Raw genomic sequence first — 23,590 nt, 5'->3', positions numbered from 1 at the left:
GGCAACGCATTTGGTTTTATAGTACGCGCCAGCGAGAGAGATCTTCCTGAGAATTGAATCGTATGCAATGTCGAAGACCGAGGAACCAGCTATCGGAATCCCCTATAATCCGGCCTATCAGGCGCCGGCGCCGGCGCCGGCGCCGCCACCGCAGCATCCGCAGTACTTTGTTCAAGAAAACCCTTACCAAGCTGGCGTCATCCCTCCGAACGCCATCGTCGGAGACCCCAAAGGAATTCCGATTCAGCAGACTATGTACCGCGACACTCCGGCACCCTTCAACTGCATCCACTGTGGCAATTCTGGACTTACCCTTGTCAAGTAATTCCCTTCCCCTCTCTCCTTGATGATGATGATGTCTGTTTAATTTCCCTGATTTGTTTTCCCAAGTTGAGCTTTAATTTCTTGTTTATACATATTTACGCTGTACAGTTTATGTGATTTTCTAAGGTTTGAGTCTTGTGCAAATTAATCTGATATGTAAAAAGATGTTGGCTTGATGAACTCTTTGCTTTTCTGATCATTTCTTACTTCTAAGACTGAATTTTGGATCCAATAAGCAATGGCAAGATTTCAATTATGAGTGGTTAGCTGTTGCTGGTCTTGAATCCTTAATTGTATCTTAAAGTGAGATCACTCTTCGTATTCAGAGGTTAACTGGATCTTGTACTTACAAGGCACCAAATATCAAGAGAGATTATGGCAGGGAAGATTGTAAAACAAAGATAAGCCAAGTTTACATCATTTTTTGATTTAAAATATGGCCACATGAATGAATCAAACAAGAGAAGAAATCTGTCAAATGTAGGCATAGAAGCTGCAGATACATTGCATTCCTCAAGCTCTTCTAAGGGATTAAAGAGTTTATATAGGCTCCCTCCTCAAACCCTAGCTAAAAATTAGGAGTCTCAAAGGGAAAGATGTAGTAGATCTACATATGGTGATTTAAAGGGGCTATTTTGTGTAATTGGACACCCCTGCCTGCCTTTGGTTCTTTTCCAATTTGTAATATGTTGCGATTATGTATTGGCTGCAGGTCGAAACCAAGTTTGGCAGCTTGTGTTGGGTGTATGATGCCAATGATGCTTGGGGTTTGCTTTCTCTGCCCCTCAATGGATTGCCTTTGGCATAAATATCACTACTGTCCAAGCTGCAATGAGAAAGTGAGAAGCTTTTCTTAACTATATGATTCCCATGTTCCAGAGGAACTTGCAGTTAACACTTCATTGTTTTGTGCAGGTTGCCGACTTTGAGAAGTCTGATCCTTGTATAGTGGTGGACCCTCCGCAGTGGAAAGAACTAAGTTTTGCACTACCTGCCTGATCGATAAGCAATTGCTGCCCGTATTCCATTGTATTGAATTGCCACTCCATACATAGTAGTATCAAGTATTCTTTTCTGGTTGATGAACTGATATACTCTCCAGCTGTGTTCTTTACATAAGTTTTTGTTAAATATGGTACAGAATCAATCCCGAGTTATATTGAAGTGCGTTATTTGCTCAGTGAGTGATACATAAAGTGCTTGTTGTGTTCAAGTTCTTACATGTAAATGTAAAATGCTATTACTATTTATATATAGAGAATAATAATTTGGATTGTTTCTCCATGTGACAAGTTGTGGAAGAAGGCTTAAACCTTAGCCTGAATAATAACACAAGGGTTGATGATATTTGGGTCATTAGGTCACCTGAATATCATAACCTTAGCAGAGTTTTTAGTATGCAATCTCATCCTGAGATTCTTGGAGCTAAGATGGGGAGTAAATGGTGGACAAGCCACAAAAATATAACTATTTTGGATGATTAAGTTAAGTACTACATTTATTCAAAAAAAAGTTTAAGTACTACATGGTTTTAGAAAAAATCAAACTAATTGAAACAAGACAAAATAGGCTTGTTCTCTTTCCTGGTGGCACACTTTGTACAGTATGTATGTATATAGCTATGAGCCTGAAACTGAACCCCAAGAAAGAAGAACTATGCCCCTAAGTCCTATGCTATATACCCCACTTTGGGCTGCATTACAAAATCTCTCTGCATGAGCCTTCCACTGACCAGAAGTACACCCAGTTACAGAAATAAACTTAGAACAGAAAAGCAAATGATGAAGAACTTATTTAAAGCCCATGAGGGTTGTCTTGGGTACCTTTCACTTGATATAAAGGCTCAGGAAGCAGGAGGTGTAGGTTGTTGTATGTTTGACAAGGGCAGTGAAACCGAAGGAGATGAAGGAACATCTATTACAGGCTTAGATGCCCGCAATGCTGTTTCAGTTTCGCCTCTGATGGGTATTGAATAACTACGAGGGAAAGCTGTAGGAGGCACGGGGAGTGTAGATGCTGTCCTGTATGTAGGAGAAAGCCCTGGACCCTTAGAAGCCAACGGCCCTGAATGAGCAACAAGATTTGAGGGTGGTGTTGGGGAAGATAAATTGGGTGGCGGTCTTGGTAACTCGTGCAGCTCACTAATTTTAGGTGAGGATGACATGAATGGAGGAGAAGAAGAAAGTGAAGCAAACTTTGGAGTTGATGAAGGCTGGGGTAGAGGAGTGCGCAAGAGAGATCCAGAAAATCGCTGCTGAGTGTACCCTGTAGAGAGCATTGGACCACTAGTAGAAAAGGATGGATTGTTTGGCCATGTTTTTTCAGTCAAGGGTCCAGAATAGGCTTGTCTTTTGAGCTTTTTAGCATCGGAGGCAGAAAATGGATCAAGTCGAGGTAATGAATGGCCTTCTGACACTAACCGACTCGACTTTGAATTGTTGTTGCTCTCTTTCAGCACAGATTGAGAATTAAAGATCGTATGTTCAGATACCTTATCAGTAGCCCCGAGCTTTTCATACTTGTTTCTATCCAAAGGAGATGAATGCCACAAATTTTCTGTAGATTTACTAAAGCTGGTTCGTCTTGTTTGAGGAACTTCAGTGTCTAGTTTGAATGAAACTCTACTGTCTTTCTCAACTGGTGTGGGTAACACATAGGAGTGAATCTTGTATGAGGGTGAGGAACCCATTTGCATAGCACGATCAGTGTGATCGAATTTCAATTCAGCCAAGAGTGGTGCAGATTTGCTGCTTGCTTGATTCTCTCTGCGGAAAGCAAAAGAGATCCCGCCAATACTTCTTCTTGGATTTTCCTGCACATATTCACGCATAAAAAACATGACCATAAATCCAAAGCATAAACATAATAGTGTAGTTCAGATAGCAAGGAATAATGTGCTTGTCATATTTGGAGAAAAATTAATTTATGAACTGAATTCTGCTGCTAGAGATTATATTAACCCAACAAATTATCTGCCTGCGCATAAAGAAGAAAGAAAACAGCTGATGCTGAAAAGTGGAAAAGCAAAAAGAGAAGCAAGAAGGTTCTTTACCTTTGCTGAATCTGCTTTAGCAACTTGAGGAAATGTAATATCACTGCCATCCAACTGCACAAATATTTTGCAACCATGAAGGAAAAGTAATTGGTCAGAGGTTGTACAAGGATTCATATCCATGCTTTATTTCATTATGTCAGAAGATCCCACCAGACTTGTCATTCTTTAACTATATGCAAAGTTGCAAACCCATGCAACCAAAGCCATTCACCAGAAACCCATGATGTTAAAATTACTAGAGTTGGACCATTCCTTAATTGAAATGTTCATCTATATAATTTAAGCTGTAGAAACAGCAATTGATAAATGCCTGTTCTTTAATAATAATTGAGTGTTATTCTATAACAGAACCAAAATAAGTACAAGTCTCACCTCCATTGATTTGGTTGACACATGTTCCTGGTCACTCTGTCCATAATCAAAACTCAGCTCACCATCATCATCTGATCCAGATTCATCTTTAGATTCATAAGTATCATATCCGTCATTATCATCTGCAATATCATCCCAGCTGTCATCCCCAAGTCCGCTAAACGGGTAATCAATATGCTGCAGTTCAGTTACCAATTTGACATGTGGCTCTATCTCCTCTAGAGATTTGACTGCCTTCCTAAAGAAAGACAACTGTTTTTCAAGGAATATGAGAGACGACATGAATAACCATCCAATATTTATTCTTGAAAGATCTAATAAAAAGTGATAGTATTAGTTAATATGTAACAGGAGGAACCTGAGCAGCATGATGTCGAGAAGCCTGTGTTAGAAGACTGAGGGATTGCCCTTGCCTGAGAGACTTCATTCGAAGTACAAAAACATTTGCTCCATTATCATACTCATCGTAAGCTGCTTGCAGCTTGTGAGAAGAAAAACCCTCTCCTTTTGTTCCCCTTAGTTTTCCTTTCTCTCTATATTTTTGCATCAAGAGATCGAATGCTTCTCTAAAGATCCATAAACCAAAGTAAGACAGCATTTACATACAGGATATTATAGGTAAGGTTAAAACTGAAATAGTTTGGACCTTTTTGCATCACATTGCTTCTTCATGTCCTGCACAATGAAAAAGAACCAATTTCTGAAGTTTCCAGATCATGGAAATACAAGAAAAACCAGATTGAGAATGGAAACAGACCTCAACTATGTTTAGTTCATGGAGGAGGGACTCTGATGGTGCTGTGATTGTTTGAGAAATATGGGACCGCTGAAAACAGAATACAGAAATCACTGGTGGGGAAAATTAGAGGTAAAGAAATCTATACTATTTCACACAAGTTTGAATGCTCACATAAGTATCTAAAAGTTTCTGGAGTTGAAATTGAACCTTGCCCAGCATGAGTAACACTTTACCTGTATCATAACAGAAATAGCTCAACTTTTCAGGAAAATGAAATTAGAATGCAAAAGTAATATGACAGGCGTGCATCTTTTGGACAAAGAGTTTGAAATGCATATTGCATGACACAAAAATAATCCACTCTAGAAACATAGCCTAAACTGGAAAATAATGCATTCATTGTATCAATTCTTAAAGTTGATGACTACTACCTCCTGCCAAGCATAAAATAAAATACTTTTAATTTTTCCCCAATAATCTCATGAAAAGACTTCTTACCACTATCTTGGTCATCAACCAATGCTGTCTTTTCAAGAAGACAGTCGCCCATTTCCCCCAGTGACTCTGAAAATTCTGAAAATACACAGATTTATGAAGTAAATTTCTACAAAACTGCAACAGAAGAAGTAAATGTCATGATGAGAGAACAAAGAGTATGGTAAGAAATATATTTCAGGTCCTGGTGCAATTCATAACAAACATTAAGTTGACCAAAATCTAAGCTTTCTTTACTAGCTGACAAACAAAAACTAGATTAAATATCATACAAAAGGAAGGGGGGATTGTAAAAAGCTAATATGTGCCTTGTAACCAATCTTCCTACTCTCTCATTGAGATATAACACGCTCGAATTGAACAAGATAATCGAACGATTGAAATTTACCATATGCACTGTTTGCTGTCGCTGCAGCCGCAGAAAGCAATTTTTCATAGCAGTCTCTCGTGTCTTGCATATCCTGAAGATAAGAGAAGGCATCTCTCTAAGACAATTACACTAATGGTGTACTGCACTACAATCAGATAGAACAAGTAAAGTTGCACTGATTGATATAACATTAAATTAAATTAGACACTAAGTCCAAACAATAGATCAAAAGGCTAGTGAACTTTAAAATTAAAAGGCATATCCACAAGGACCACAAGTTTACTGGAAACATGAAGAACTGAGGACACAAAAGCAAACGCTGAAAGTGCCATCATTTTCTAGCTGATAATTAACTCTCAAGAGGCACATCATAGTTCCACTAGCGTCAATCAATTGAACTTTACTGATTATCAGAACAATGATTACAGCAAATCCCACTTATACAGAGTACTATTTAAAGAAGACACAATAATTATGAATGAGCATGAACAAAACACAATCATTAGAGGAAAAACACAAAAATTAGCCCCAATTACAAGGAAAAACAAATCAGTTTCAAATCATCCAACCAACGATTCATCTACACATTTGGCAGAAATAAAACAAAACCAAAAAGAAAGAAGGAAAACAAAAACCTGATTAGCCTGAGCCAACTCATCTTCCTTAGTGCAGGATCGGAGCTTCCGTTCTCTTCTATCATGTCGAAGCGCGGCAAATCCTCGCAGTTTCCTTAGAGACGTCTTCATCTTGCAGACGTATAACCACGCACCAAAACAGAGTTGCGTGTATATATATATTTATATATAGAGAGAGAAAAGGGGGGAAAATGCAAGACGTGTTGAAAGATTTCAGAAGCTTTTTCGAATTGAAACCTAATGCGAAAGAAAAGAGATTGTGTGAATTTGAGGGATGCTTCGTTTCTAACTGGTCCATGCCACCATTGGAGACTCTCTCTCGTTTTTTCTTTCTGTACGTTCACGTCAAAGAAGTTTAGAAAATGACAATAACAAAAATTAGTAATAATAAACTCTCTTCGACAGAGAACAGTGTTTTTGACTGAAATTTTTTTATGTGATTACTGTAATAATAATTACTGTTATTTTCTTTTACGTGTAACATTCTCGAATGTGCTCACGACATAATAATTTCGCTATAAATACTTTAATAATTTCCCTGTCATTATTCACTGATTATTTATTCAAAATTTTATGGAATAAGCTCCAAATTTGTTACGTAATAACCTGAAAATACAGTTATGTCATTGAATGAAAAAAAATGCAATAAAGTCACTGAACGTCTCAAATGTATACAATAGCAGGTTACCATTCATTTCATCAGTTACTTGCTTAGGTGGATGATGAGTTGTTATTTTTAATAATTTTAATAATAATTTAAAATAAAAGAATTAAAAAAAAAAAAAAAAAAAAAAAAGAGATAGAGAACGTCGTGGTGGTCACCGGCCACACCTTCCCTGCCCCCTCCTCCTTCGTCTCCAACCGGCGACAAAGAGCCTATCTTCGTCTTCGACCAGAGACAAAGACAAGTCCTTCGTCTCTGCCGGAAACGAAGGAAGGGAAAAGAGGGGTCTCACGCCACCCCCTTTCCCCCTTCCTTCGTCTCCACCGGAGATGAAGGAGGGGGGAAGGGGGGCGGCCGGCTGCCACCTCAATGTTTTTTTCTTTTTTAATTCATTATTAAAAATTGTTAAAAATGTCAACTTATCAAATTCACGTAAGCATATAACCTGATAAAATGGATGGTAACCTGCTATCAGATAAAATTGCATACATTTAGAGTATTTATGACTTAATTAATTGTACCTTTTTTTTGTTTAGTGACCTAATTACATTTCAGGTTAGGTTCAGTGGCCAATTTGAACCTTATTCTAAATTTTCGACTTTATATTTGAAATTTCATGAACCCGCTTCAAGATTCAAAACTTCATATCGAACTGTGTACTCTTGTGCACAATGATCACATTCCAAATCAAAATCATCAATGTATGTGATAAAGATTAAACCCCACTATATTGTTGAAAGTAAGTCTTAAATGAAAATTTTCATTCATTAATTAGACAAATACACTGAGATACAAATTTATATACTTTACAATATACATCGACTTGTTGGGATTGAGCTTCCCTCCTATGTGGTAAATAGCTTATTTTGAACCAAACCTATTCCACTATAATATTTGTTAGCTTGATGGAAAAGTTTGCTGACAATTATTTGGGTTGGAGAATGGGTTATTAGGTAGAAGTTAAAGAGTGGATGTTGGGATGAAGTTGTTGGGCAGAAGTTTGCTTGGGATGAACTTGGGAAGAGATTTCCTAAGAGCATCCACATTTGTTGGGGAGAATAGGGGGATAATGTAAGAGTGATTAGGAAAGAGAAGATGGGAGGGGAGAGAAAAAAAAAAAAGAAAAAAAAAGGAAAATTAAATTTAAAAAAAAAAAAATTCAGACTGTCATGCGCACTGGTGACAGCCACGCGTGGCTGTCACCAGTGGTGGCTTTGTGGTGGGTCCCACCATTTCTGCATTATCTCTTTATTTGCAGACCAATTATTTATCACATTATCTCTTCCCCACATTAGTTATTATCTTGGGTGGGGAGAATTCATTCTGAAATATCTCTCTATTATCCACAAATATGGATGCTCTAAGGGAACTTGGGAAGAGGTTTCCTAAGGTTTATGGAAGGAAATTTCCTAAGGATTATGGGAAGAGGTTTCCTAAGGTTTATGGGCGAAAGTTTGAGAAATTAATTAGCTTTCTTCATTTCCCAAGGTGGTTGCCTGCATCTATAAAAGGAGGGAATATTCATTGTTTTCTCACCACTACACCAGACACTTCTACATACTACACATATTCCATTTATATTTTTCGGCAGAAGCAGTAGGCCAAAAAGAAAGAAAAAATTCAGTTTTCTTTCTTTCTCTTTTCACGGCCGTATGCAGCAGTTGAAGGAGCAACATTTATTTCTTCTTCTTTTTATGCTACTTTGTCGTGGGTTTGCCTAGCTTCTTCGGTGGCACGGCGGCAAGTCAGCAACATGTGTCAGCAGGTTTTGTCGCACGTTTGATGGATTTGTCATGAGGGTTGCCGACGATCTTTGGGGTACTTTTCTTCATCAAATATTTGTAGAGGTCAGTGTTTGTTCCAGACATCATCGTTTTGGGTAATCTCGTAATATTTGTATTCTATTCACCTTGCTCGTGGTGGCTGAATATTTTGAGTACGAATTGGTATCCCTTTGTAGGTCTGTGAACGTGATATATTGTATTTGACCTAAGAGTTGTTGTATTTGATGATTTTTAGGGTGTTTGGCTCGGGTGGTAGCCAGCAACTTTGTACCCAAGATTTGTTATAGTGGAATATTGTGTTAGTGGTGGTCCGTGATTTTTCCCCATGATTTTGGGATTTTCCACTTAAATCTTGTGTCCCTCTGTTATTTATTTGGGCTATTCTGTGATTTTGATTTTATTTGTCACAGGCGGAGGAATTTTTCCCAACACGACTTTAGGTAAAAAAGAAAAATTAATATTGTTAATTATAATTTGTAATAGAAGCGTTTATTGTGGAACTATCCCGAATGTGTTACGGGGAGAGTATTTATCCATTGTAAAGTTAATTATTTCATTATTTAGATGGCTTCGTTTAGTAAAAAAAAATTAAAAATCAAATTACACAAGTTCTCTAAATCTCTGTATGAAATTCACCATCTTTTTACTGTGAAATTTGAGAGTTACATAGTCCTGATTTATGTAATTTCATGACTTAAAAGGAAGAAGAATTGAGTATAGATTAAAAAGTATAAAAAATCCCAAAGTTTAATATTAATGTAAATTGACCGATTGACGGCTGGAAATAATAAAGAAGGTGAGATATATAATATAATATAACCTTTCAAAAAATATAATCTAATATAAGATTGTAATATACAATGATTTTTGGTGGCATTGAATCCAATGACGTGAATCAAGGGGGTTGACCAATTGATTCTAATTATAAACTTTATTTGCCCGCTAGTCGTGCCATCCATTGACTAATATAATTAATTATACTATTGACCTTGGAATTTTAACTAACTCTATAACATATGGAATATAGTTCTGTTATTTTCCTGCTGCGCTGCTACATACATGTATGAATCTCATGTGATTAAATAACATTTATATATATAGTTTGATCATATTATAAACTACAATAAATTAACTTATCATTATTTATCACATAAGAGAGTAAAAGTGAAGAAGTAAATATTAAGAGTCCATATAATTAATAAAATTATTAAATAACAATTCTACTCATCTAGCAATAATCTTGTTATTTGGGTAGATGCTAAATTCTGTATAATTGAGATATTTTATTTATTTATTTTTATTTGTATTTATTGAAAAATTCACAACCGCCACCTAAATAGTGCATTTTGAGTAAAATTCTTAATGTGACCTTAGTTGTCAAATGACTACAATGAAATAAACCAGTACAGTATAAATTGACTATAAGTGATATTAAGAATGACAACAAAGCTAGACGAGACGAAAATATGACCCATCCCAGTCCGCGTTAATTTCTCGGGGACGAGAATTCTCCACTCCACTTTCCTGAATACAAACTTCAATTCTGTAGGACCTTATAAAATAATATGCTATTTAAATTATACAATTAATTTATAAATTTATATATTTAAAAATTCAATTAACCTAACATCAAATATAATTATCTCAAATACAACTGACAGAAAATACTTAAAAATAGTAAAACAATACTTAAAAGATTCAAATTGTTCGAATATTAATCTTAATAAATCATTAAATCCTTACCTAAAATTTCAAATATCCAAACATAACAACTTGAAAAAAAGGTCTAAATGTTAATACATATAAATCTTAGTGTGTATTTTTTAAAAGCACAAAGGACTAATATTGTCTCTACTAAGGTTCAATCCTGGCTACAACCTCCCACTTAAGGGAGTAACTTGGTGTCATTGGACCACAAGATTTTTGACACCATTTTTAAACGTGGTAAAGAAAAATATTATTTTCTTACGAATCAAACGACTGATCCCATTTGATTGGAAGTAGTTTAAAGCAAAATAGACAGGTCATTTAGAAGAAGTTGGGACCTTTTGCCCTTAAACATAATATGTTGGATAATAGTGCATGTGTGACTTAGACTAACTATAATGGGTGAGTTATCCCATGGTGTGAGTGGTATTTGTTGAGCATATAACTATTAATCTGTAATTCAACTATCAGCTTAGGCATTTTTAGTTGAGATGGAACACATGTTTCAATTTGATATCAGAGTCAGACCAAAGGTCATGGTTTGATCGAATCTCTACATCACCCCGTGAGATGCTCCATGCTACTGGATCCAACCGATCTGTCTACCCTACGTACCCAAATTACAAGAAGAAACATAAGATAGATGCAAATATGTCTAAAACACATGCATGCATGAAACAACAAATTTTAATTACATCAATGATCACGATATGATCGATGTATATATTAAACTAACCAAGCAGATGAGATTAGAGTACGTACACCTGGATCATCTACCTTCCTCTTGAATCTGCAAATCCGAATTGAAGAATTGGAAGAGATCGAGATGGAGCAAAAGATGGGCGGATGCATGGAGAAATGGAGAGTGTGTGTTTCAGACGCACGCAGCGTGGCACCATCATATCAAACATTCAAACATGAATTGCTGCATTAATGTCGATCCGATGGAGCCACGCTATGCGCGCCTAAAACGCTCCCCTTAAATTCCCGTATAATTTCATTCCATCACTGTACTAGTTCTGGATATATGCATCGTCTCTGCTACCTACAGTGTATGTGTATATATAGCATGCATGCGATGAGATGATAAGAAGATAGAAAAAACTTACGGCGCATAAGCAATTACTTAAGCCTGAAGGGAATGTTAAGCGATAAGGATTATGCATCGGGGTACGGTGTTAATAATATTATAGTTGCAGGGGATGGGACAGACATCAGATCGAGCAGAGGTGAATTAAAATTTCTATTATTGCCCAATTTTTTAAGCTGTACGGATTGCGGTGTAAGGCGGTGAGTGGCCGTACTAGTTAGCTGGTTATCAGTCTGATTAGACGGCGCAGAGATCTCGTAATCCATGACGACGACGACTCCAACAAATTGGCTTCTCAATCGGGATTGGGGCACCAACGTTTTCATTTTTTATTATTATTATTTTTTTTTTGAAATTTATACATGGGCCTATTTGGCGGCGAGATGTATCTGGATCGAAATAATTCATGCAGAAAATTAAACTAGGGCTTTGTGTGGCGTTTGAACATTCAAGCCCAGCCCATTAATGGAGGAGGAGGAGGAGGGAGCTTTGACAGTTGACACGATGACAGGGCGTGAAGGAGGCCGGGATAGGGAATGGCGTCGCCGCGAATACTAACTCCGGCGGCCTTGTTTGGAAGAGAATAAAAATCTCGCTACCACTCCCAAAGCATCTCCGTCGTGTTTGGGAGGTATGAGGTATCCTCCTCCCTCTCATCGCTATTTGTAACCGCCGGCCTGGCCAAGCTGCCAACATGCATTCTCTTCATTTCAATAACTGCATTTAGCTATTTAGCTTGTAATTAATAGAGTATTTCTATAATCTCTACTGTCTGTCTGTCTGTCATCCATATTATGCCACACTGTTATTTTTCTATATTTAGTTACGGACTGGTATTTTTCATGGTTTAGCAAGTCCACGGTTGTGCTACGGAATTCCTTTATTTCTCTCTTGTGTTCTTCTAACTCCTAATATAATCTACAATCCTATCAGCTTCCACATCTATTGTTGTTTATGAGGCTTGAGTTTTGCATGTTTGTAGTTGAGTATGTGTTCATTTTGATTGTTCTTATATTGTTTAGCTTGAATTAAGGATATAATTCATGATACTTGAGTGCTATGTAGGATTATCCTAAGATTTGATTTTTATCCTGTTGAAGTCTTGAAGATGAATGCAAGTAACTGAAGAGTGATGGGAGATTAAATTTTGCTCAAAACTAACTGGCAAGAACAATTCCTGCATTCAAGGCACTGCTTGCTTAGTTTGCAGTTGCAGGTGTGGATTCATTGGAAACTAAATATTACCCAATTTATTAGTTCTTCAATTTTTAGCAGAAAATTCAGCTAGAAATCCTGCCTTCATTTTTACTTAATAAAAAAGAAAACTTGAGAATGTAGGATTGAAGCTATTCAAATATTCAATGTTACAGATATGAAAGCTGTTTGGACATATGAATGTCTTGTCTTCACCAGAAGCATCATCAATTTTTCAGAAAATGCCACTTCCGCACGTCTGTTTGTGTCCCCTCAATTGATATACTATGATCTTCCAGCTCATTGTGCTTTCTGAACCTCCCCTCTTTCTAAGTGCCTTGTCACCATCTATATGTGAGTATGTGACTGAATTGCCTATTTGAATTGAGTTTTTGGGAAAATATCAAACCATAACTTGAATAAAGTTTGAAATTCATAAGCACTCCTTGCCTTGCAATAGCAAAAATGCAATTATTCCTACTCTATATCCCTATACCATTTCAGCCATAATTGTGTGCACATATTTATCAATTATTGCCTCTAGGTTTGTCTTCTTTTATTTAAATTAGTTGCCATGAGAATATTTTAAATAATTTCCTTACAGAATGAAGCCGTCTTGAAGGTTGCTGTGAATCTTATCTCTCAAGAATTATAGATACTGATGGGGGAGAAACTGGTTGAACAGAGTTCATAAACTGCCAGGGTTAGCCGACAAAATGGAAGATGTAAACCAGGGATAAAATAATCTATCCGGTCTACCTGCTTCAAGGTTATCTTTATGTCCTGCAGCTACATTATTGCCCTTGGCTAGAATTTCCTACTCACTGATGTTGATGTTACATTTTGTCACAATCTGTTGAAATTACCTGCATGCATCACTATTTATGTTATCTATTTTAAACTTCTGTGGCAGCTGATGCACATTCGATCGTGTATGATTGTGAATTTGTGATGTTTAGGAATCCAAAGTTGATTGCATAGTAATCAAGATTAAATTAAGAATATTATTTTCTGTTTCAATCTCCAATGGGTTAATAAAAATTCAGTTAGCATCATACTTGCTATTTGCATCTATTGGTTGCATCTTTTGGGTAGGAGTCATTTAATTTGTTGCACTCTAGATTTTTTTGAATTACCATTTTATTAGAAAAACTTTCAATTGTGTAAGAGAAGACAACATAAACTGGACCACCTAAGCTATAGTTCCCACAGACATACAAGTATATTGTAATAGTGAATGGATTATGACCCTTGTTTTCTCGCACAATAATAATTCTAATCACCTAATTATGGTTTGTATTTCTCTTTCTTTGGCTTTGAAGTAGCTGAAACTATTTGTTAACAGAATGTTCATCATCCAAACTCATCCATCTTACCATATTTACTGAGGCTTTTGATTAGTAGCTACCAAAATCCTGCTATCATTAGTAATTGAGAGCATATCCTTTTTTCTGTTTCTTGATAAAATATTCCTGTATGAATGAAACTTGGGGACTTCATCCTTGATACACATTGATTTTTTTAGGAACTGTAAAAAACTGAAGTCACATATCAGTTTCCCTGCTGGGAGACTGATTTTCCATCAACTTTCTTTGGTTTACAGCTTGCACTTTTTTATGCTTGACTTATGTAACTGCTATTAAAGCTAATTTCTATGTCATATCCTAGATAGCTCTTAGAAATACAAAGCTGGCCCCTTGGGTTGAATTTGATGTTGAAATTAGGCCTAGGTGTGTTGCGCATGCATGCTTACACTAACAGTTAAAGTCATGTGTGTTGAAATGATGTGTATTGAAACAAGTTTAACAAGGATTACAAGAAGAAGACCAGATATATCTTCTTGAAATTAAATGTGACTTTTCATGCTTTCCTACAAATTTATTATCTATATTTTACATACACAAGCAACTAGGAAGAGTTGCAAGATAGAAATTTTGGAATAAAAAGAAGAAACAATTAATTTAGGTTGCTTTTCTAAGTTAATCACAAGGGTGTAGGCTTATCTAGGAGTATTCTTTGGGTAATGTGTGGGTGCCTTTCAGTACCCATGCCCCTCAATCCTCATGCAACCCTCATGATGCCTTTTGACACAACAAGTGTTACAACACTCCTTCCAATACCTTTTTGTGTATGTGAATTATGTATCACTCATCAGCACCAAATAATTTATGTGTACTAAAACATAATATGTATGAATTATTGAGTTGCGTATAGCTTATAAATCTCCAACAATGTGCAGGATGATGTTAGATGTGGCAAATGGATGATGTGGTCCATCTCCATTTATGAGAAAGAATATCAACTCTTGTGGCTTAATAGTTGTGGAAACCGCCGAAAGCTGGAAATTCCTCAAGTCACCTTTTGATACAGAAGATTGATTTTGACGTTGAGGAAGTTAGAATTGAGGGTTGTGTAACCTTTTGTGTAACACCACTACGAACCTTTCAAAGATTCTTCAGCCACCCATCTCATCTGGTTTTTATCTTCTTTTACTTTCTTTCTCCACTCACTGCATGTTTCATTGTTGTGGACACACGGATCATGCATCAGCTTGTTGTGGCCCCGTGAGCCAAATCTGCGGATGAGGTCAGCAATCTTATGCTTCCTTTTATGGGACAACTTCTTACATAGGCTACACCCTAAGATCATGGTAAAAGTCTTGAGCATTAACAAAAAAAAAAAAAAAAAAAAAATTACTCCATATATTATTGTTCTGTTTTAAAACTACTGTTTTTTCTTTTCTTTTTATTCCTGCATGATATTATCCTTATCTTTCTGGTTTGTAATATTATGACAGCTGGGAAGAAGAGTGAGGAAAGAAATGGACTTTCCAAGAATTCAAGGGTCATCCCCCATTCCCCAAAAGAGAATGTAAAGTTGGTCTGGTCTGGTCTGGTCTTGATAAGCTTGTCAGATGATACATTGATGCAGACAAGTGATTGGTTTTGGGCTGCCAAATGCAACTCCCTTCCTCCCTCTAGCATAGGCAACAGCACAAGAGCATAGAAGAAAAGTTGAACACACATATCTCTTTCTGCCCACTTTTAATTTGTGTCAGATCTTGCTAACCTTGCCATACATACTTTGATGATGCATACACCAAATTAATATGTTGAGAGAGAGAGGGGTGTGTGAGGGAGGAGTCTTTTGGTTCTAAATCAGGGGCCTAATAATGTTTCTCACTTTCTCTGTTGTTTCTATCAAGTCAGATAAGAGTTCATTAAAAGGACGGTTGAAGAGATTTAACATGTCCTTGTTGCAGAGATACTAAGCAACCCAAGGGATCCTAGTTTTTTGTCCAAAACCCCCCCATTTTATTCCACATCAATTACTGAATTATTATTGTTGTTGTTTTCTTTCCAGCACCCCATTCTCCCTTGTACAAGACCTACAACACAAGTAGCTATCAGCACTAGAAATAGCCTTATCTGGTCAATGCATATTAACTGTTGTTATGTCTTTCATATTCATTGCCTGTATTATTGAGCCACTGAAATCCCCTTAACAGTTGATGTTCTAATCATGTCGTGTCATATTAGATTGTAACAGGTGAAATTTTATCTGGGGAGTAATATTTTCCTCTGTGATATATATCATAAATCTACCCCATGGCAACCTTGTCTTGGAAAGACAAGTCCCCACTCCCCACATAACCTTGCTGCCATGAAAATGAGATATTATTGTGGCTTTGGTGACGTGAAGGACTCCCAAATCATAGCTTAGATAATTCAACAAACCAACTCTGGTCGGCAATTTTTATTCTACAATTTTCCTTGAGAGTTATTATATATACCTTTTTTTTTCTCTGCGTGTGTTTGTTTCTTTCTTTCTATCATGTTAATATCAAAGGTTTAATAATGTTTTTACTAAATGCCGCCCTTAATCTGCCTAACTTACACTTGTCGCATCTGCAGATGTTTAAGCCCCACTTATTAACCCTGTCTAATCCCAGGTTATTATCAAGTTTATTAGGTAACCATCAAAACCTCATTGTTTTTAATTACTTCTGCTTCATGCTACTGCGTATATAAAATGTATATAATTCACCTTCAGCCTTCAGTGGCCTGACGTATATATGTTCGTTCGGTTGCCTTTTCTTTTAAATTTCTACTCTGTACTCCACAATAGTAAGTGATATTTATTTATTTATTATTTATTTCACTGTTATAATATATATGTTGGGTAAATGTGAATGCCCTACCCTGTATGTATTATGATGGGTCATGGGTGAGTCAAGGGACAGGTGCCATGAATAGTGTTGAGCTTGTTTGATGCCTCCACGGCACATGCATCATTTTAAAACATTTCTTAGGCTCTATAGAAACGTTTTTTTAAGGATGTTATTGCGGGTTTCTTAGCCAAGTCAAAGCTGCAAAGTGGTTGGGAGAATCTGTGTTTGGTTTGCTAATGAGTTGTAGGCCTCCCAACAAATTATTAGGATATTTTATACCCATATGATGTATTGTGAATTCATAGGTATGTGTGCAAGGGTGGTGGAGAAGGTCTAATTCCTTGTTGTATAATACAAGGAATCTTTTATATGGACTTTGTTGAAAAGTGTGACTTGTGAGGTTGGAGTTTTTCTTATACCCTTGCCCAATTAGGTGATATAACCATCCTTTATTTTTTTTTTTTACTACAACATCCTTGATTGAGATGAGACTCGAATATGTGACCTTCCGTTTGAAATGATAACAGTTATACCATCAGGTACTTGGCGGGTGATATAACCATCCTAAAGTCTTGAAAACAGGCAATGTTTTCTTGAATTTTGTCCCGATTGACATAGCTTTAATACATGAAATTGAGACGTGAACTAATTTTAGTGTTTATGATCAGATTAACTCGTAGTAGTCAATAAATAAGACGACGCATATGACTTATATGGAGTACAGTTCACCTACTAGTCTTGTGACTTGAATAATGCTTCAGTTATGTGTGTCAAGAAATTTGTTTTGCAGCAAGAGTGAATGTAAGAAATTGGTTGAGGGGTGAGGTAAGGGCAGAGGCAGTACATATAGGTGGGGACAGAGAAAGAATAGGTGGGGACAGAGAAAGAATGGGTATGAGGGAACTGGATTCTTGAGGGTAAAATTGGGTTTTGAAGATTCCAAAGCAGAGGAGGATCTATCTTGCAAAGATCATGTTCTTATTCTTGTGCTCCTAAAAAGGGATTCTCTTTTAGAGAAAGTTAATGTAGGAAGCAAGCATGTGCATACCTAGTGACTGGTGTGAAGAAATCAAAAAGAAAACATCAAGTGAGAAGAAAATGTTTGATTTGGCCAAGTACAAAGTAACTTGTTCTAACATTATCTTTGTACAACATTGATTGCAAGTCTGAACCCCATTTTTGTCTCTCTTTCTTTCTTTCCCTGTTTACATATTTTTTGTTTTGCTGGTGTTCCATTCTGGATTTGATGATAGTGGCAGGCAGGCAAGAGATTGAAATTGAGTGGCCAATAACTACTACGTCTCTGAACTGGGTTATTCCGGCGGGGTGGGGTGGGGACTGGGGGAAAGTCTAAATTAGTACTTGACTGACTGGAAAAAAAAAAAAAAAAAAAAAGAGTGACTGCTAGTTTAAGGTTTTCTCCTTAAAGTGGTGAAACTACTGCAGCTGCTACTCTCTTCATGATCATCCGATGTTTGATGGTTTGATGAAAGCACTGTAACCCCACTAGACCCTGATGATGATGAAGCCGGAGCTAGATTCAAATCCGCCCTCTCTCTCGCCAAGAAATCGTAGAAAACTGGTTTAGTACCATTCCCTAAACTTGCACCTCTGTTCATCTCTGTTGTCTCGTCTTCCTTCTTGGCCGTCCTCTTCTTCAAAAATATCCGGCAGAGCACCCAGTTCTCCTGCAGAAAATTGGAAAACAAGTGTGTCAACAAACACTTAAATGTTGTAGAGAAGGAATTAAGTGTTGTTGTTTTTACGTTGTTGTTGTTGTTGTTGTTGGGAGGTTGCAGGGAGGTTGGGGCATTGGCGAGACGATACTCGTGCATGATCCAATCAGTTCTGGAGCCATGGGGGGCTTTCCCTTTGTAAAAAACAAGTGTCTTCTTCATCCCAACAAGCTGCCGCCCTCTGCAACTCGCAATCTGCTTGTCAATCCCAGTAGCCTTCCAATACCCAGACCCAGTAGCTCTGCTGGACCTATTCCCGTTGGGATACTTCACCTCTCTGGTGCTAAAGAAATACCTTTCTTGCTCCCAATCACCTGCACATTCAACAACATAATCTATCTCTTTTCACATTTTTTTGTTTTTGTTTATGGGTGCAGGATGGACTAGGAGCAGGAGGACTAACCTGGCAAATCCCAAGGATCAGACTTGCAGACGTCAAAGTCAGGGATGATGGAAGCCGGCAAAGGGCAGCTGAAAACCTTCCTCTTCAGGTACTGAACCACTAGCTCTTCATCCGTGGGGTGGAACCTAAACCCCGGAGGTAACCTCAAAACTCCATTCTTCACAAAACTCATCTTCTCCATATCCCCAAATTTCAAAGAAAATGAAAGCAGAATGGAGGAAAGAAAGGTGGGTATTGGTGAGACAGGGAAAGAAAAGTATGGACACTTTTATTTATAGGGAGTAGTAGAAAATAATGAGGGAGGGAGGGGGGTTGAAGTTGAATAAGAAGGGGTAGGGGGGTGATGGAATAAGGACAGGAGGGGTATTTAGCGTAAAACAGACTCAAACTCCTTTGCTTTGACGCATCTTTAACTAAAGTATAAGCCCAAGCCGCAGCTCACATTGTTCCCCTGCCAAAAAGCCTCTTTACCTTTTCTTTTTTCCTCTCCTCTCATCTTTAACGCATTCTTACACGACAACCCAAATACCTAAAACTATGCACTTCTCTATTACCTACGTTGTTGTTCATTAACGCCGTTTATTCTACTTCTTGTCTCTCCCAATTTTAATAAAATCACCCTATACAGCTGTAAATTTCTCCTTTTACTTTTATCTTTACCTCTTATCCTATATATGTAATGTAGGTTTGCGTGTGGGGATTACTGCAAATTTATGTTGAACAAGGAAAGTTTAATTTGTGGGGAGAAGTATTGGACGGTGGAAGAGGGGTAGTAGTTTGGAGTTTGTGGGATTGGTCTGCTAAGTGGTAAGGGAGTTATTAGATGAGAGTTGGAGTGTGGTTAATGTTTTGAGAAATTTCATTTCCCCAACTAAAAGCGGAAAAAAGAGTTACGCTTACGTAAAGACAGTATATTCAACTTATGTCATGTTTAAATGAACGTCATTTCTCATTTTATATGCGGATAAGTTATGTTTTGTTTAATTTTCACCCGTCAAATCACACTATTCTTTCCATGCCACACGCGTTTCCCGTTTCTTGAAGCACTAGTATGAAGTGGATTAAAATAAAAAGCATTCAAGTCAAATTATCACGCGTTTGAATTGGTAATTTTGATGTGATAGGTTCATAAGTTTGTTTCAAAATTGGTGATTATGACATATCACGTTAATTATATAAATGCGTTTTTTTAGGAGTTAGGTTGGTGTACATTCCCAATCTAGTTAAGTTGAAATTTTATTGTTACTGAAATTTATTTTTTAGGTATAAAGTGAAAATGTTATATAGATACATTGGGAGATTAATCGATCTATTGTTATAAATGTGTTTTATGATAATCTCTAATTTTGTTTTTTTCTAGGGTATTTAATTTTGCAACGTTAATGCACGCGGCTTGAGGGGGGGTATTTCCTCAATTCCATAATTTGGGGTTGCATTAGCATAGGCTGTCTAGTGTGTAGATATGATGTCTCCCAAATCCTTACAACATATGTGTTGTCCTCGTTCTAGGAAAAATAAGTCCGCATGTCATTATTAATTGTAAGGTAAATGCATTGGGTGTTAAGGTAGCCAATCTTAACATTGCTTCGCCTTGTTACTCACCCAATCTACTTTAATGTATGCCTGATTAATTAGGATGTCATTATTAATTGTAAGGTAAATGCATTGGGTGTTAACTGTTAAGGTAGCCAATCTTAACATTGCTTCGCCTTGTTACTCACCCAATCCACTTTAATGTATGCCTGATAAGTGATTAATTAGGATGTGATCCTTGAGCCAACCATTGGGTGTTGAATTATTTACTACATTAATATTTCTATTCATAAATTCTATCCTATCGATTGAAGAAAGACTCTAAAATAAGAATCAAGTTTTAACTTTTTTTTTTAATATATGAGATACATTTTTATGGAGCAATGGTATACGGTTTAATTTCGAGTAATTATTCTTCAACCTTCACTCTCGTATGGAACATTAAATTTTATGAATAAGTATAAATGAGGGACAAGACAAAGTCATGGATCAACAAACTTTACAGTCATCAAAGTTATGACCATTAAATATGGCTTGTAACCCTTCATGTTTTATCATCATAATTAATAAAAGAACTATTTTACTCCCGTGGACATAGACACATTGTCAAATCATGTAGATTTTGTTTCTGCCATTATTATTGATGTGCTTAATTCCCGCTCAACTCGATTGAGATCTTGGCTTGAACGTCCGACTGGGTCTCAAGTAGGTGGATTAGCAAAAGATACATCTCTCAGTATTAAATGTGCCTTTTATAGGCGACGAGGGGAATACATGCCGCTTATCCAACATGCCTTCCGCGTAGGATACGTAGGTTGGGCAGTCAAGGAGCCAGGGAGGTGGTGCCAAGTGTCACGACGTAAGGAATATGATAGATGTAATGTAATGTCAAGGCGAGTATCCTGCTAGTGCCGGACAACCGGGAAGTTCGTAGGGCCTTGGCCCCCAGACCAGTAGTTCATCGGATACGGTCCGTTACCAGTATGGGGTTTAGCGTATCCCGGTCGGGGTGTATATTATCATCAATTATTAATCCTTGTTCTGGTTAATCATTATATATGTATATGTATTTATGAGTGTGTGTGTATAGTTGCTTGGTAAATCAGTATAGGTTGTTCATTGGTGACCGGTTTAAATCAAGAAAGTCAATGGACAACTCTCATTAGAAGTTAAATTTAAAACCTTGTAATTACCAAATTAATTGTCCGCCCAACTTAATTAGATGAGGTTGCTCCAAATAATAAATATAATGCGTCTCAGCTCTATTTGAGGGAGACAACACTACTTTCCCCAACTTGCTAAGTTTCTCTGCATAATAAATAAATAAATAAGATTATATATATATATATATATATATATATATATATATATATATATACACACACACACAAATTTAGAGGATATATATTGTTGCATTGGTGCCAAGTAATTCTCATTACATAGCGATATTTCTTGAATTATATATTGAATCAAGAAATTGTGTGTGTGTGTATATATATATGAGTTGTGCAGTGTCTATCATGCTCAGCTCCTATGAGACGAAAACAATAACTTGACGAAATTGCATTTAGCATGCAAGGCCAGAAAATTGATATCCCCAACTGACAAAAGCTTTTGTAGTGGCTAGATAAATCAGCTTAGATTGTTTATTGTTGACCATTCAACTCAAATAAAAAAAATTAATAGATCAATTTAATAGTGAATTGAACTAAAATTTTGTGATTAGTAAATCAATTATTCGATTAACTTGGATGAGGTTACCCCAACTCTATTTGAGGGAGACAACACTTTCCCCAACTTGCTAAGTTTCTCTGCTTAATAAATAAATAAATAAGATTTTTTTCTATAATTTTATTTTAATTTTTAGAGAACGAATGGTTGAATATCTTCGCAACAAGTAATATGGTTTGCCAATTACCATCACTCTTTCTTGTCCATAATATATATAATACTCACTATACTCCTAAATGAAGCACAAATTTCATACTCCAACATCTTCTACCAAAGCCCTATTATATATACTTTGCTTTAATCTTTTGAATGTTGCATCTTATTTTCAATATATTTCGTGATATATTCAATATTTTTTTGTACCGATCGTACCTTTTTAGGTTTTGAGAGTTTAATTTGAGGTAGAGTTATCGATACTTTTTTATTTTTTTTTAGCATGTGTTAATAATTTGATTTGTTAGTTTATGCTGCCTTTGTGCAATAAAATATGTCAACTGACAAAATTGTGTAAATATTTATTGACAAATACTATGTTGTTTAAGAATGTTGTGATTTTAGTCCGCTTGCACTGAACAATCATACTAGAGACTAAAAATTTTATTTAGTCATAACTTAAGGATTAAAATTCAAAATTGCAATGCCATAGTTAAAAACTTGAGGAACATTATATATATATATATATATATATATATATATATATATATATATATATATATATATATATATATATATGTGTGTGTGTGTGTGTGTGTGTGTTTTGAATTGAAGCTGCTATAAAAATTACTATTCAACCATAATATAACGAAATATAATATTGTTTCATACTTGGAAGCATGAAATGCCAACAACCAAATAATACATTGTTTTGGTACATATTGTGGGAAGAATATGTTCGCATTGGAAAGGTTGTTAGAAATTTGACAAAATGTGCTGGAGATTCCTTTACACTCACTACGAATTATATTGGAGCCTCCATAGCCTACCCCTTACTAATCAACTATACTTTATTACCTCATCCTTTTATTATTATTATTATTATTTTATAACTCAAGTTTCTGAAATTTGTTGAATTATATCCAGGGTCTCATGAATTGGCTTTCGAGATTCTCGTGACTAATTTCAAAACTCAATACTAAATTATACACTTTTGTACACTAGAAACCCAACTCGACCTTAGATCCAGAACATTTGTGGTAGGACTATTGTTGGAAACAAGCCTTTAAATACATGTTTTCATCTACTAGATTAATGCGGCAATCTTTTCATTTTTTTTTTCTATATTGTGACAAAAGCAAAGTATTTAAAATAAGTAAATATTATAAAAAGGAACTTTTCTTCATTAAAGAAAATTGTAACTAACAACCTTAGGGTTTATATTATATTTTTGATACAATAATAAAGCATACAAAGGTGAGGTTTGATACCCATGACATCTTGTTTATACATATAAACTAATAAACGCACTTCATCATTGTGTACTAAAGAGGCATGTTCATCAATGGTGATTAGCATAAAAGAAAAGAAATAATTGGTGGTTTAATTAGTGGAGAACCTGAAAAGAATGAATTATATGTAATTAGAGGATAA

The 23,590-nt window shown here is 36.1% G+C and overlaps 3 protein-coding genes and 1 long non-coding RNA gene across 12 annotated transcripts; 2 read left to right on the top strand and 2 right to left on the bottom strand.

Moving 5' to 3' along the window:
- The first annotated feature begins 21 nt into the window (after positions 1 to 21).
- LOC109193411 lies at positions 22 to 1,599 on the top strand. Its single transcript, XM_019344268.1, has 3 exons — positions 22 to 321; positions 1,037 to 1,163; positions 1,240 to 1,599. The coding sequence occupies exons 1-3, from the start codon at positions 68 to 70 to the stop codon at positions 1,321 to 1,323; spliced, it is 465 nt and encodes a 154-aa protein (XP_019199813.1). The 5' UTR covers positions 22 to 67; the 3' UTR covers positions 1,324 to 1,599.
- A 275-nt stretch (positions 1,600 to 1,874) lies between these two features.
- LOC109193408 (uncharacterized protein At2g33490-like) lies at positions 1,875 to 6,350 on the bottom strand. 2 transcript variants are annotated; one of them, XM_019344265.1, is made up of 10 exons: positions 5,991 to 6,350; positions 5,374 to 5,446; positions 4,989 to 5,063; positions 4,662 to 4,723; positions 4,509 to 4,577; positions 4,398 to 4,426; positions 4,110 to 4,317; positions 3,752 to 4,003; positions 3,377 to 3,430; positions 1,875 to 3,136 (listed from the first exon to the last, which is right to left on the bottom strand). In XM_019344265.1, exons 1-10 carry the CDS (start codon positions 6,099 to 6,101, stop codon positions 2,168 to 2,170), a joined length of 1,902 nt encoding a protein of 633 aa, XP_019199810.1. In that variant the 5' UTR covers positions 6,102 to 6,350; the 3' UTR covers positions 1,875 to 2,167. The 2 variants fall into 2 exon arrangements, with proteins under 2 accessions (XP_019199810.1, XP_019199811.1); XM_019344266.1 differs by lacking the exon at positions 4,989 to 5,063.
- A 5,232-nt stretch (positions 6,351 to 11,582) lies between these two features.
- Positions 11,583 to 15,919, top strand: LOC109193421. Of its 4 annotated transcripts, XR_002056278.1 has the most exons (6): positions 11,583 to 11,866; positions 12,336 to 12,451; positions 12,606 to 12,783; positions 13,034 to 13,198; positions 14,669 to 15,015; positions 15,227 to 15,919. It is a non-coding gene; the product is annotated as an uncharacterized LOC109193421 (long non-coding RNA). The 4 variants fall into 4 exon arrangements; XR_002056277.1 differs by lacking the exons at positions 12,336 to 12,451; positions 12,606 to 12,783 and having other exon boundaries at positions 11,589 to 11,866; positions 14,669 to 15,079; XR_002056279.1 differs by lacking the exons at positions 12,336 to 12,451; positions 12,606 to 12,783 and having other exon boundaries at positions 11,592 to 11,873.
- A 1,760-nt stretch (positions 15,920 to 17,679) lies between these two features.
- LOC109193420 (NAC domain-containing protein 83) lies at positions 17,680 to 19,002 on the bottom strand. Of its 5 annotated transcripts, none has more exons than XM_019344282.1 (3): positions 18,740 to 19,002; positions 18,367 to 18,650; positions 17,680 to 18,288 (listed from the first exon to the last, which is right to left on the bottom strand). In XM_019344282.1, the coding sequence occupies exons 1-3, from the start codon at positions 18,918 to 18,920 to the stop codon at positions 18,010 to 18,012; spliced, it is 744 nt and encodes a 247-aa protein (XP_019199827.1). In that variant the 5' UTR covers positions 18,921 to 19,002; the 3' UTR covers positions 17,680 to 18,009. The 5 variants fall into 5 exon arrangements, with proteins under 5 accessions (XP_019199827.1, XP_019199830.1, XP_019199828.1 ...); XM_019344285.1 differs by having other exon boundaries at positions 18,382 to 18,650; XM_019344283.1 differs by having other exon boundaries at positions 18,376 to 18,650; positions 18,740 to 19,001.
- Positions 19,003 to 23,590: the final 4,588 nt, after the last annotated feature.

The sequence above is a fragment of the Ipomoea nil genome, unplaced genomic scaffold (assembly GCF_001879475.1).
Source record: "Ipomoea nil cultivar Tokyo-kokei standard unplaced genomic scaffold, Asagao_1.1 scaffold1875, whole genome shotgun sequence".
Taxonomy (NCBI): Eukaryota; Viridiplantae; Streptophyta; class Magnoliopsida; order Solanales; family Convolvulaceae; genus Ipomoea; species Ipomoea nil.
This window is presented reverse-complemented; position numbering and strand designations above follow the sequence as displayed.

Bases quoted from the DNA above. Each gene is read 5' to 3' on its own strand.
- LOC109193420 (XM_019344281.1), bottom strand. From the start codon at position 18,920: ATGGAGAAGATGAGTTTTGTGAAGAATGGAGTTTTGAGGTTACCTCCG. The intron at 18,651-18,739 runs GTTAGTCCTCCT...TTGAATGTGCAG, and splicing joins TGATCCTTGGGATTTGCCAG to GTGATTGGGAGCAAGAAAGG.
- LOC109193411 (XM_019344268.1), top strand. From the start codon at position 68: ATGTCGAAGACCGAGGAACCAGCTATCGGAATCCCCTATAATCCGGCC. The intron at 322-1,036 runs GTAATTCCCTTC...TATTGGCTGCAG, and splicing joins TCTGGACTTACCCTTGTCAA to GTCGAAACCAAGTTTGGCAG. The intron at 1,164-1,239 runs GTGAGAAGCTTT...TGTTTTGTGCAG, and splicing joins GTCCAAGCTGCAATGAGAAA to GTTGCCGACTTTGAGAAGTC.
- LOC109193408 (XM_019344265.1), bottom strand. From the start codon at position 6,101: ATGAAGACGTCTCTAAGGAAACTGCGAGGATTTGCCGCGCTTCGACAT. The intron at 4,318-4,397 runs GTCCAAACTATT...ATGGATCTTTAG, and splicing joins AAGCAATGTGATGCAAAAAG to AGAAGCATTCGATCTCTTGA. The intron at 4,004-4,109 runs GTTCCTCCTGTT...CTTGAAAAACAG, and splicing joins CTCGACATCATGCTGCTCAG to TTGTCTTTCTTTAGGAAGGC.